The 13,173-nt window shown below is 40.8% G+C and overlaps 1 protein-coding gene across 1 annotated transcript in view; it reads right to left on the bottom strand.

Moving 5' to 3' along the window:
- Positions 1-12,717, bottom strand: part of LOC307262018 (protein phosphatase 1 regulatory subunit 37) — a gene marked incomplete at both ends in the record, with an annotated part of 59,573 nt that extends 46,856 nt beyond the window's left edge. The window contains 2 exons of the mRNA XM_080042748.1: positions 10,413-10,513; positions 12,555-12,717. Of these exons, the coding sequence (XP_079898874.1) occupies positions 10,413-10,513; positions 12,555-12,717 (264 nt within the window). The remainder of the gene's footprint in view (positions 1-10,412; positions 10,514-12,554) is intronic.
- Between the last annotated feature and the right edge of the window lie 456 nt (positions 12,718-13,173).

The raw sequence follows: 13,173 nt of genomic DNA, 5'->3' as shown, positions 1-13,173 counted from the left end.
ACTAAGGCACTTCAGCATCACATCAATAATGCTTATTAAAGGATTGGTGTAGATGCTTGTATTTCCTCCCAACAATGTTTTCATCCTGATTGGAAGCCGTTAAAATAATCCAATTTATGTGGGCCTCCTCTGGCTCTGTGCCACGTATACGGCCCTGCTTCCTATCCCATAATGCAACATCACACCCACTGCATAACATGTCTAACCAGCCTATAATACTTATACTAGTCTCATACTAGTATAAATCAAAGGTCCAAAATGTACATTTAGGAGTTTATTTGACTAAACCTTGTCTGTTTGCATCTGTATATTTCTCCTATACAACCTTCTTTAACGGCCAATATCTCAACATTATTATTTTCTTCTTCAATACTCTGAACCAAAAATCTCAACTTCTAAAGCATTTCCATCAACTTAACATTGCATTATCATTCTTAGCACTATTCTGTAGGTTATTACATACTGATTGATTTCATATGATGTTAATTTGATCAGATTAAAACATATATACATATATATATATACAACTATAAAAACATGGCGGAAATGCATTTTTGACACCTGCACATAGTATTTTTTAATTTATAAAAAGAAAAAGAAAGCAGGATCCAAAATGTCTTATGTAAAAACCTTTGGACACTGATATTTTGTAAAAATGAAATAAAGGTTTTTAACTCTGGGATTATCCTAGAGAGAGATTGTTTAGTTTTTTTAAAGAGATGCAAATGTATGCATTAATAGTTTTAACAAATTTGAATATGTATTAAAACATTTCTGAAAAAGTTGTTGTTCAAAGGTTTGTTGTTTTAATTGAATTTTTCTAACCCTATTAACCTGCAGTGTCTCTCCTTAATATGTTTGGTCTGGAAAACACCAAGCCTATACCTGCACAGTTTAAAGACAGGACTTCAGTGAGCTCAGGTGTAGGTATTGAGCTTTTACATTGCTCTTCTTATTATACTTTATTTGATCTTTAAGACAGGGGGAGAAAAATAATCGTATGTTATTCGTTAACATCAGACCCTATGGGGACGCAAGAATCCCAGGGTCCCTCCATCACACAGCCAGGTGTGAAACCATTTGAATGCATAATGGTGGCCTACTTGTCTTCGAAATGGACACATCTTTTAGTTTTGAGAGAAAGTCCTGTCATAAATAATTCTCTTAAGCAATGTGTATCAAGCTCCGGTTGCCTGTGTTTTTCTCTCTTCTTTCCTCCAATGTGAGCGCTGATAGAATCAGTGAGAAACTTTCAGAACACACACATCACACACACACACACACACACACACACACACACACACACACACACACACACACACACACACACACACACACACACACACACACACACACACACTTCCAGCCAAGCATTCACCACTCAGCCTTGAAAGTGTACATTATTTTTGACTCGGAGCATTTAAGGGGACAGTATATTTTACACAAAGTGGCATTAATGAAGTGGCTAAACGCACCAACGCTGTCACACATTTTTTAAAGCCCGGTGTTGTGGGTGAACACAAAGGCAGTGACAGTGGAAAACGCTGTGTATGTTTAAGATCTCTCTTTTCAAATGATAAATGAAGTTACACATTTTTACCGGCGCTCTTTCTAGACACTGCGGCTTTAATTGCTAATTGTTAACAGCCAACGAATACATTTGCATATTAATGAGCTCCCAATTTCCATTTTTAATTTGCCGCCTTCAAAGGGTGCGAGATAAAAGGTCGTGTTATTTTAAATAATTTATCCTTTATTGCGGAAAAGATGCTGAAAGGGAATCGCGGGGGGTGACTTTTTTTTTTTTTAACTCCTAACAGCTCTGAAAATGCACGTCAAAAATACATACAAATAGATATGTATTCATGTGTTCTGTCATTTAATTAAAGGGGGGATGAGGAGGAAAATGTCGCGCTAAAAACCGTTTTTTAATACAAAGCCACACAGAGAGGCGAGAGCAGCTCCGGACGGCACAGTGAAAGAGAAGTGAATGCACCAGAGATGACTTCTTGTGGAAGTCAAGTTTGGAAAACAGATCCCACTCTCTCTGTCTTCTCCTGCTGCTGCTGTGTGTGTGTGTGTGTGTGTGTGTGTGTGTGTGTGTGTGTGTGTGTGTGTGTGTGTGTGTGTGTGTATGTGAGTGTGTGAGCTTTTATCACTCCATTTTGTCCTCTCTCCCTCCTGACACATCAATTGATTTGGCAGCTGGCGCGTCTTTGCTTTCCGTCTCTTTCACCACGAGGCAGCGGCGAGCGGAGAGGGAGCGCACAAGTTCAGAAATTCATTAAGATGACATTTTTTTTTGGTATTTCTTGTGAGGAAGAGGATGTGCTGCGTGTGTGTGTTCCTCCTCTTTCTCTACGTGTGGTGTGTATGTGTGTGTGTGATTGTGTGTGTGTGTGTGTGATATGGGAAACCAGCCTATTGCTTGCACTTTCTTACAGTGCGCCGATCATTGGCTCAATGCCACAATCAAACCAGATTGACTAGCAGTCGCACACAGGGATTTTTTTTTTCAAATACAAAGGTGCAAAGAAAGACAAAACATTTTGCCTGCAGTGTCACTACTTAAAAAAGAATGACATCAGATGACCCCAGTCAACTATTAACCTTTTGTTCATTTATTTGTGTATGATTTTAGAATGTATTTATTTTTGAACTCAAACCACGTTGTATTGGGATGGATGGTCCAAAGGCTCTATAGGCTTTGAATGGGACTTAACATATTGTTAACACCTGGTTCTCGTGAGCCTGTCGGATGTAAATACCCTTTATGTGTTGACTTGTATGATGGGGGCTTTCTGTAAACACTTGGTCACACAGTGATGACAGAGCAGTGGGTCCGGGGCCTATAATATCATCCTGCTTTACAAAAGGCTCATATTACTTGTGCGACCAGCCGAGCGTGCAAATTCAATTCAGCCTAATAGTGCACCACCAATAGTGCGTCACACATGCCATTCGGCTTAACTGCAACGGGCTCTAGGATTCAATTAGAGGCAGAGGATGTAAAATAGACTCTTTAACACATAGACAAGGTTTTTATCCCGTTTTTCGGTCGCGGATGCTGTTTCCCCAAATGGCATAGGCCTGTGTTGAAGCACAATGGAAAGTGTTACGGAGCCGGGTGTGTTTTAAATAAAGCATGTTGTGGCTGACGGGCTGTGTGTGTGTGTGTGTGTGTGTGTGTGTGTGTGTGTGCCTTTTACAGGCATCTTTGTGAGGACCATTGTAAACTCTTCACCAATCAGCGTGAGGACATTTTTGGAAAGTGAAGACATATTAGCCTGGTCCTCACTTCTTCAAAGGCCTGTTGTTTGAAGGTTAAGGCTAGGTTTTAAGGTTTATGTTAGAATAAGGGTTTAGGATAGGGTTAGTGTGAGGAGGGTTGGGGTTAGGCAATTAGTTCTGATGGTTTACGGTTAGAGCTAGGGAATTCATTATGTCAACGAGTGTCCCCACAAAGATAAAAGTACAAGAATGTGTGTGTGTGCTGTGGAGGCCTTCTTAATGACAGACTGGAGTGTGTGTTATTGGCGAGTCCCGTGGTGATCCTCATCCCCGACCACATACCCCCCTGCTTCTCTCTTAACCGTGTGATCGGCGGCGTACGCCATTTTCTAACGCGCCACTAACCGCCGCGTTATCGTCGTCTAGGCCTGTAATGAGAGCAGCGACATATGTCCGGTCCCCCTGCTGTCTCCTGATAAGACGCATGCAGCAGCAGAAGTATTTCTCCTCCTCTCTCTCTGTGCTTTGATTTGCCATGCACAACCCGCTAACAACCACCAAGGAAAAAGAATTGTGCCACTTACTTAGTGACATTTACCTCGCTGCCGACTATTGGGGGGAGGGACACAATAACAATCAGCATGCATTTCATTTCAAAGAATAAGAATGTTCCATTTAAAATCAGGCAGGCAATGGAGAGAGATAGCTGTGTGAGTGTGTGTGTTGGTCTTTGTATATTAAGGGGACATTTGATATAAATACACACTGACACTAGTGGGACATTTTGGATTGGTAGGACAAGGCCGGTGTCCCACTATAGTTCACAGTGTATTAGTGTTTCTAATGTTGTAACAAGTTACATTCAACAATGTCTGTAAAGGTCCCTCAAGTTCACATTTACCTGACTTACTGTGTGTTACATGTATTTCGTATAAAAAAAAAAACAGTTCGGGCATAAGTGTCCTGCCAAGTACACAGAAACCTTGTGTGTGTGTGTGTGTGTGTGTGTGTGTGTGTGTGTGTGTGTGTGTGTGTGTGTGTGTGTGTGTGTGTGTGTGTGTGTGGACTAACAGTTGTGCTGGCAGACTTCCGCAGTGCAACATTAAAGCTAATCAAAAGAGCAGAGAAAGCAGCGGTGGTCTGTAGAAACACAACTTCTCTTGCCCCACCCCCCTTCAGAGGGATTTATCCCAGACTAAAAAAAAACATTAGTGGATATTGAATCTGGCCCTAGAATTTAAGAGAGGCATATCATGTAGGATTGTAAGCCCCCCCCCCCCTCCCCCTCCCCCTTTAGCCGTGGGATAAATAATGAAAGTAAAGTTTTGGTAATTGATTTCTCTTCAGTCCACTCAACTGTATAATCTGCTAAGGGAAACAACCGCTAAGCTAATCATTAGGAGATGTGCCAACACGCAACTAATGCCGCGCTCGTTCTTCAAAACCTCATGGAAAGAATGCAAACTCATAGTCAGAGCTTGCGTGATATAGAATGGGTTTGGAGGGTTGGGAAAAAATCAATACAAATGGTGTGTGTGTGTGTACATTTAAATAAATATATAAATAAATCACGGTAGGCAAGAGGGGATGTTGAGTAACACAAAATGACGTGTATGATCTAGATTTTTCATGAACGTGTGAAGGCAGATAGTTACACCCTGATACCAGAGGTGATTTCTGCTGTGATTACAAGAAATTAAAAAAATTAGAGGAATACAATCTTTAAGCCGAAGGATTTGGGGTGTCTTGAGCAAAAATAGACTTCTGTCACATGACCTGTGGTTTGATATCTCATCATGTTTAGAAGGTGCATGTTAACATAGGCTACTTATCTTCATTGTGGTTTTGTGGGATCTTTAACTCATCAATCATTACAGAGCTATTTGAGCATCTTTTATGGACTTCACACTTTCACTTTACATCTCTGGATAAGGGAGGTGACATTTTTAAAGCTGCTATGCAAATCTAAGTTATGTCATTTTCGTTTAATAAAAAATAACTATATTGTGGAAACTGATGTGTCTACACAGGTACATTTGCATTGGGTATACTACTGACTAAGCAGGCAAGTGGATATAGAAAAAGTCAGCTTAGCGTAATGTAAGTTTATGTGTGTGTGAATGTGCCTATGCATATGGACAACATACATACAGTATTTTCTTGTGTGTGTGTGTGTGTGTGTGTGTCTGTGTATCCGTGATTATGTGCTGTAGGTATATGTGGATATTGTGACTGCATATGTGTTTATGCATAGCTAACTTTTTGTATTGTCACTGTTTTGTAGTTGTACGAGTTGTGCTTAAGCACCATTTTGTGTTAATTTTTATTTGAACCTAAATCCCAAAATACCCATCACTCAGTCATCAACATAAATACATAGGGCTCTCTCCCTGGGGGACACGACAACCAAGGGACCAACCTTTCCTTGCCACCTGTATTAGCTCCTAATGTGTTTCGCAGTTATTTTTAAATTTGAATAGAAATGGGCCGCCGTTAAAGCTCTTCCCCTGTGTCGGAGCAGACGCGTATAGAGACGGAGCGCGATCCTCTCAATTACCTTTCTAATCACAGAGCGCGAGCCCCAACACAAACACGCCGGCCTTAGACCCCCGCTGGCACCAAACTATTATTGTTTACCACTTCCTATGAAGATGTCACCAACAGCAATACTTGTTTTATCCACTTACAACATTTCAAAGGAGTGCAAAGAGGGGCCCAGGGGTGCAATATATATATAAAAAAGAATCCTTAAATAGTCTTCAACGCTGGTGCTCAGGGGAATTTGCCCCCCTCGCCTGAAAAGACCTAATTTAATAAATTTGCTCTTTAGGCGTTCGCTTTCCTCGTTTTGCATCGTCTTATTATGGATTCATTCACATTCACAGCCCCCATTTTGGTCTAAATATTGCCCCTCTTAGCTAATGCTTAACCATACATATTTTACTCTTTCAGGAGGACCACCTACATTCGTTTTTCCGATGCAACCGGGTTCATTAGCACCTCAGAGATAATGCGGCTGGATGCTTAATGTAAGCACTGCTAAGTCTCTAATTTTCCACAAATAATTCCCCTTGATCTCAAGTTGAATTTATGCAAGGAGGTGGGGGGAGAGAAAGCAGCGTGCTCTAACACGGCTGGTCCAAGTGAAGTAAGAGTGTACATAAAATGAATTATAAATGGCAGACTGTGTGGCTAAGAGAGAATAAGTGAGGTTATTTTTATTGGAGAGGGAGAGAATGTGTGTGTGCGTGCTTGTGTGTGTGTGTGTGTGTGTGTGTGTGTGGGGGGGGGGGGGTATTACAGGTGTCGGTAATGCGTAAAACAACACTGAAAAGTGAAAAAAAGTGCCAACAACAAATGCCATAAAAGAAAAAATGCTAGCTAAAAATGTGGATGGAAAGTGAAACCTATACTACAACTTTAAAACGTTTCAGCTTTGCAAATGTTTCATGAGGAGGGAAATACATTGATCATGTATGTTTGATCTCAGGGGCAAAGGCAATGCATTTTAGTGACAGACAGAATTGAAAGGAAATAATACTTCACAGGGTCACCTTCAATGTTGACAGTAGTGATGTCTTGCCCTGAATTAGAACGAGACATTTTTCCAAACCTAATCAGCTTATAACTATATCTTCTCCATCAAAACAAACATTTTAAGGTTGGTACGTCATAAATACAAACAGTAAATGTGGAGTGGTATGAATCACAGAAACAAAGGATCTAGATTGATCAAGTCACTGCTGCCGGGGATCTGTAATTGAATGACGGCCTGAGTATTATTAACTTACTGCCCATCAGGTGTCGTGCACCACTCTGCGTGTGCTGTTTACAAGCTGTGAGTTATTTGCATTCACACTAACTTGAGCCCTGCAGCTAACCTGCTCTTAGCCTGTCGTTTGGAGTGGAGATGCTGTTAAGCGCTCTGTAGCAACAAGCCTGATTGGGGGTTATGGAACCGAAATTATTCAAATTATCCAAGGGAATAAGCAATTGCAGTATGTGTGTGTACATTTTGGTGCAGTAGTATTACTATTTGTGTGTGTGTGCGTGTAGTACGTTAACAGTGAGGACATTTTTGGAAAGCGAGAACATTTTTGCTGGTTCTCACTTCGCCACAGGCCTTTAAAAGGTCTGTTTTAGGGTTATGACTGGGTTTTAAGGTTCAGGTATGAATTAGGTAATGGTAATGGTAAGGTTAAGGGGTTAGGGAATGCATTATGTCAATGAATGTCCTCACAAGTATCGCCGTGCGTGTGTGTGTACGCGCACGCGTGCGTTTGCTTTGACAGGAAGGTGCCTTTGTTTTAATCAGACTTGTAGTTTACAGGGGGGGGGGGGTACATTTGAGGGTTGATTTGCAGCAGGTTTATAGTGTTAATATTGATCTTTTCTAGTGCTGTCATATCACTGCATGCTACAGTTATTTTATGAGCAGATCTGCTGAGGGTGCATTAAAAAAAGCAATGTTTCCCTATTGCGGTTTTCACAAGGATCTGTCGTCACCGTTTGACTTCAAAACTCTGACGTTCAGTAGAATCAAAGTGCTGGCAACTCAATGAAAAGAAGGGCTTTTACACATGAACAAATTCAAGCTTTATTACCAAGGTTGTAAACAGCCCCCCTAAGGTAAGACCAATGTACAAGAAAGAGAAGACAAAGGAAACAGTAAAAAACGAATACCCAAACATTCAACACAGTTTACATACCCCCTTTAGGCAACTTTTAACTTACATACATAATTGAATTCACTTACAGAAATTATCCCTGGCATTAAAGTGGTTAAAATAATCAGGATACAGTGTCTGATCTTCTGACTGCTTGTGTGTTCTCGATGTTGGACCTCTTTGTATCATTGCTAGAGAGGACCGAAAAGCAGTGGCCGACTTACCATTTAAAGGTTCAGTAAGCGGAATGGTCAGTTTAGCTAACTTCCTGTCAGTGACTGCAGTTAGCAGTCCCCTCCCTCGTCCCCACGTCACCAAATTAATGCACTGCGGTCTTCAAGCAGCGAGTTACAACTGCTGTATAAACGCAATATCGCACTCAAGGTCACAATGTTGCGGCCTCAATGTAGCGGCCTCGCGCCTACGACCGAATCACAGGCGTGCTGATATAGAGCGACAACGTTACTCCCTCTCATGTGATATTGCTCAAACATCTACAGCTCCATGTCAACATGGCGATTCCATCAGCTGGTCGTTTCTGTCAACTGCTGTTTCCAAGTTTAGGACATAACTCTAAATCTACTTTGTCCTCGTTCCCTACTGCACTCATCTCGTGGCCCCTTGTGGGGTCCCTACCCTTAGGTTGAAGATCACTGAACTGAGCTAGCTGCTAAAATCGGCTAAGCTATTAGGTGGCCTTCTAAAAAGTGCTTTGACCTTCAGACGAGTTTTAAGACGGGAGATGGGAGGTATCTGATGGAAGCGCAACGGGAAACTGGGGCGCGAAGGAGGGAGGCAATGAATATATGGACACACACACACACACACACACACACACAGTGACTGAAAAATCATTCACAGATCATAATAAGCTCCAAACTTAGCCTGAGATCAGTTTTGTGTAAGTGGTCCTCATGATAACATCTCATATTGGTTCGCTTTGGTTCAGCACGGTTTGGCTTGGAACTGTAACCCTATGGTCTGGCTTGTGTTTCCACTACAGACAGCACTGAATGGCACTGGCCCTTATAAACAGTCCATGTTCTGCCCCCGCAACTACAAAACTATGGTGACATCTCAGCGGGACACACTTTAGGAACCAATGAATTCAATGATGAGGACAAACAAGAAACATTGAACAAAGAGCGGTGTGCTGACATTTTTCTCTCACTCTTGGAGGGTAGAGTACACACAGCGGTTTATCTATATGAATTGTAATGTGCTCATTCAGAAGTTAAGATTTTTTTTTAAACAAGTCGGACATAATAAAGGAATATTCACAAACAATAAAAAGCCTAAATCAAAAGGAACATTCTAACACTTGCTATACATGTTCGCAAAAGGGATGAGAAGAAGAAGAAAAACTTTACACAGAAATGTTGATTCTGTCGACCAATCAACAGAATGGACTGCAGTGTGTTGCTCCACCCTTTTGGGACCCTTTGGGAAGGCTTGGTACCCCAACGACACGGTGACAAAAAAGGCGCTGAACGATTCACTTATTTTGGTAGCCATCCATCACCACTTTTGACAGTGGAAACGCAAATAAATGTGTGCCGAACCAAACTGAACCACACCACACTGCTCAATAGGGGTGGGAATCTCTTGGCACCTCACGATTCGATTCGATTCGATTCCGATTCTCAATGTATCTCGATGCAATTTTTTTTTACGTACATACCTATGTGTGATTTTCAAAAATATATTTATATACATATCTGCGTTTGCTACTCAAGAGTTTGCTAATCACTTCCTACTTTTGTGTTGATCATTAAATACAATCAACAGATGAATTGCCTTCTCTATTATTGTATTAGAGAAAAAGCTTTTCTTGTCACAAATATGACTTTCTACCCAGTTCTATAGGATTTCTATTCTATTATTTTCTATGTCATTTCAACACATTGTGCAAAAAGTATGGCTTGGAATTCAGCTCTCATACAAAAACGTAAACAGACACAAAGCCAGTGCAAGTCATATGGGTTTGCTGCTCTTTGCCCTTTTGTCGCCACTTTTAACAACTCTCACTTGTGTGGTGTGCATGCGCAGTGGCGCAGGAGATACTAATATTAAATACTAGTAAAAAAAATAAAAAATAAAAAAATTATTAATCGATTATTAACTTTTATGAATCGATTCGGAATCGTTCGAGAGAGAATGGCGATTAATCGGAAAATCGATTATTTTTCCCACCCCTACTGCTCAAGGCTAGTATGAGTAAAACAGCAATTCAGCTGTGCTAGCTTTCAATGTACCATGTGTCCATGGTGTAGTTTACGTTAACAGGGTGTTGGAAAATACATTAACTCAAGCTTCAACTGCATATCAAACAAAAATATTTGAATATGTACAGTACAAAGCCCATAGATGGATGGATGGATAGATAGATAGACAGACAGATGGACGGACAGACAGACAGACAGACAGACAGACAGACAGACAGACAGACAGACAGACAGACAGACAGACAGACAGATCTTCATTGATAGGTAGTGATATGTGAAGCAGAAATACCTGGAGCTGTTGCAGGATGCTTTCTCTGGGTTGGACCTGGTGTCTGCTGCAGCTCTGCTCATAGGCCACCATTACCTCTGTCAAGGTGAGACAGCTGTCACCTTAAAACAGAAGAATACTGCTTTAAAAACTGCTTCAATGTCTTTGCATCCCAGTGAGCCACAAACAACCATTTGCAAGTGCTTCAGGGGCTCAGAAATGCCATACGGTAAACGGTGCTGTGCTCTGAGTGTGTTGTGTGTGTGTGTATGTATATGTGTGTGTGTGTGTGTGTGTGTGTGTGTGTGTGCGTGTGTGTGTGAAGATGGAAAGTCAGTGAGAATTGTGAGAAGGACATGAATGTCTGTCTTGAACAATAAATCAACCAATCAGGCATCTCGATTTATCAACCCACAGCCTTATGGGATGGGACAATCCAGATGTGAAAGACTACAGAGGGCTTTTTTTACGACCAAAAACATTTGGAACCTTGTGTATACCCTTCAAAAAACCATTTTCGGGGGCGATAAGACAAAGATAAATAAAAAACCTGGACATTCTTCTAAAGTTCTGTTTTTTTTTTAGCTGTCTCAAGGTCAGAAGAACCGGTGATTGGACTAAAGCGATTAAATGAACAGTAGAGATCGTGCTATGTTTTCTGTTTTGATTGATGTGAAAAATCAGTCTCTGTTGTGTTTTTTGGGGGGAGGATATATTTTACTTTCCGTTGTAATTTGCCTCAATTGTGTAAAGTATGAAAATAAACCCAACACCTCTGAAGATCACTCATTAACACATTGTACATTGTTTTTCGGTAAGCTAAAAAAAAATGCAAAAGTGACAGTTTGTGTACTAGGTGGAACTGTGTTGTGTGGATAAACAGACGGTTGCTTGGCAATCTCAAGGTGATGTCACTCCATCTCCATACTTACAGCATTGTGTCTTTTGCATAAAGCATATTATGTATTAATTCTTTGTATACATGTTTGAGGTCACATATTATGATAATTTTCAGGTTCACAATTATTGTTTGTGTTTCTACTAGAAACAGTTTTCAAGGTTTAGTGTCCAAAAACTCTTTATATTTCTACAGTGCCATTGCTGAATCTCCTCTTTTCAGCCTCTGTCTGAAACACTCATTTTAGGGCCAGTCTCTTTAAGCCCCACCTTCCAAAAAGCCCAGTCTGCTCTGATTGACCCTGAATGTAACAGGTGTATCTGGGGGTGTGGCTTATCACAGGTGGAGTATATTGCTAAGTTAGGTTGGTAATGAGGGGGTGTTGCTTCTCCCCTTATGACATCATAAGAGGAGAGAAATCTGGCTGTGGTTTTCAGAAAGGTGGAGGTGGAGAAAAAAAGAGAAGGTTATTTCTCCGTAATACGTTGGGAGTCTCTAGTCACACCAGGGACCCATATTAATGTTGGAAAAAACATGAAAAAGTGCATTTTGAATGAAAGGTGCCCTTTAAAGTAATGAGGTAGGCCTACAGTGGGTTCATTATTATCTTTGTGGATTTGTAGCTTTAGACAGATCCAAGCTAGCTGCCTCGCATACTTCGTAGCGATCTGTTCAGCTGTTGTTAATATAGCTTATTTAGCAAAGCCTTGGACCATCCAAATTCAGACTGATCATCAAAGAAATATTTCAACATTGCAAAACTTGCATTTATGCGGAATTACATTTCCAAACTAATATTACTTTTTTAATTGACGCGATCAGTCTAAAAAAAACTTTAGATGAGTATCAGTAACGTGAGAATCTGGCATTGAGTGAACATGGTCTTTAAAAGTATGCTCTATTTAAAAGACAAATCGTCAAATCGATGTTTAACGGAAAACACTCTTTTAAAGTAGCTACGAGGAAATTGTATTTTTTTTTTATTCTAGCAGCCCCTTTGGACACAAGTGTTATATTTTTACTATGCCAGCTGTTTTACATGGACGAGCATACCCATGACAAAGAGACATTAAGAAAAACTATGTAAAAATTGCATTCTTTGCACTGATGATCTGGTGTACTGTTACACATAATTTATGATCCAATATCCGCCAATATTCAAACGTTCCTCTTGGCTACTTTAAACAATAGCAACAATAATACAGAGGGACAAAGGTCACAATATTAAATGCGACATATGATCGACTTTAACAACAGTGGCTTACCCTTTCTGTCGTTGTCCCTGTGCTCTGCAAAGCCCGATACTATCTGTCCGTCGGGGGGGAAGGACACATGTTTTTCTCCTTTACGTCTTTTCCTCTGGTTCTTGTTGGCTTGTTCTGCTGCGTCGTCTTCGCTCTCCCAGTCATTGTCACTGCAGCGGGTCATGCCACTGTTTAGGACCCCCACCACCACTACAGCGGAGCTATCAATTGGTCTTAAACTAGACAAAATCCTAATTTACAAATGAAATGTGTGCGAGAGCTAAATGCACAGTTGTACCATCGGCCCTGGCCCTCTCTCCACTCACGCTGTCATTCTGAAAAAGACAAGGCTCCAAAGCAAACACTATCTTATTCATGAGTTGTGTGCACCGCGGGTTGCAAATGAAACCCGATAGGTTTGTATCAAATGACACATTCAAAATAGGTGTAAGCCTCGGCACATTTACATACCTGTTCAAATCCAGCATTTACCGCAACCTTCAGGAGGAGTATATGTGATGAGATGGGCTGGTCTGCTACATATAGGAATGTATATCTTTGACTAGGGGTTTTCCTGCTTCAACATGAGGCAAAGGGTCGAGGGCCCTATAAGTGCTACATAGTAAAAACTTATGAACTT

This window comes from Ammodytes marinus (genome assembly GCF_949987685.1).
Source record: "Ammodytes marinus genome assembly, chromosome: 15".
NCBI lineage: Eukaryota > Metazoa > Chordata > Actinopteri > Uranoscopiformes > Ammodytidae > Ammodytes > Ammodytes marinus.
The sequence above is the reverse complement of the archived record's forward strand: the minus strand, read 5'-3'. Positions and strand labels throughout refer to the sequence as shown.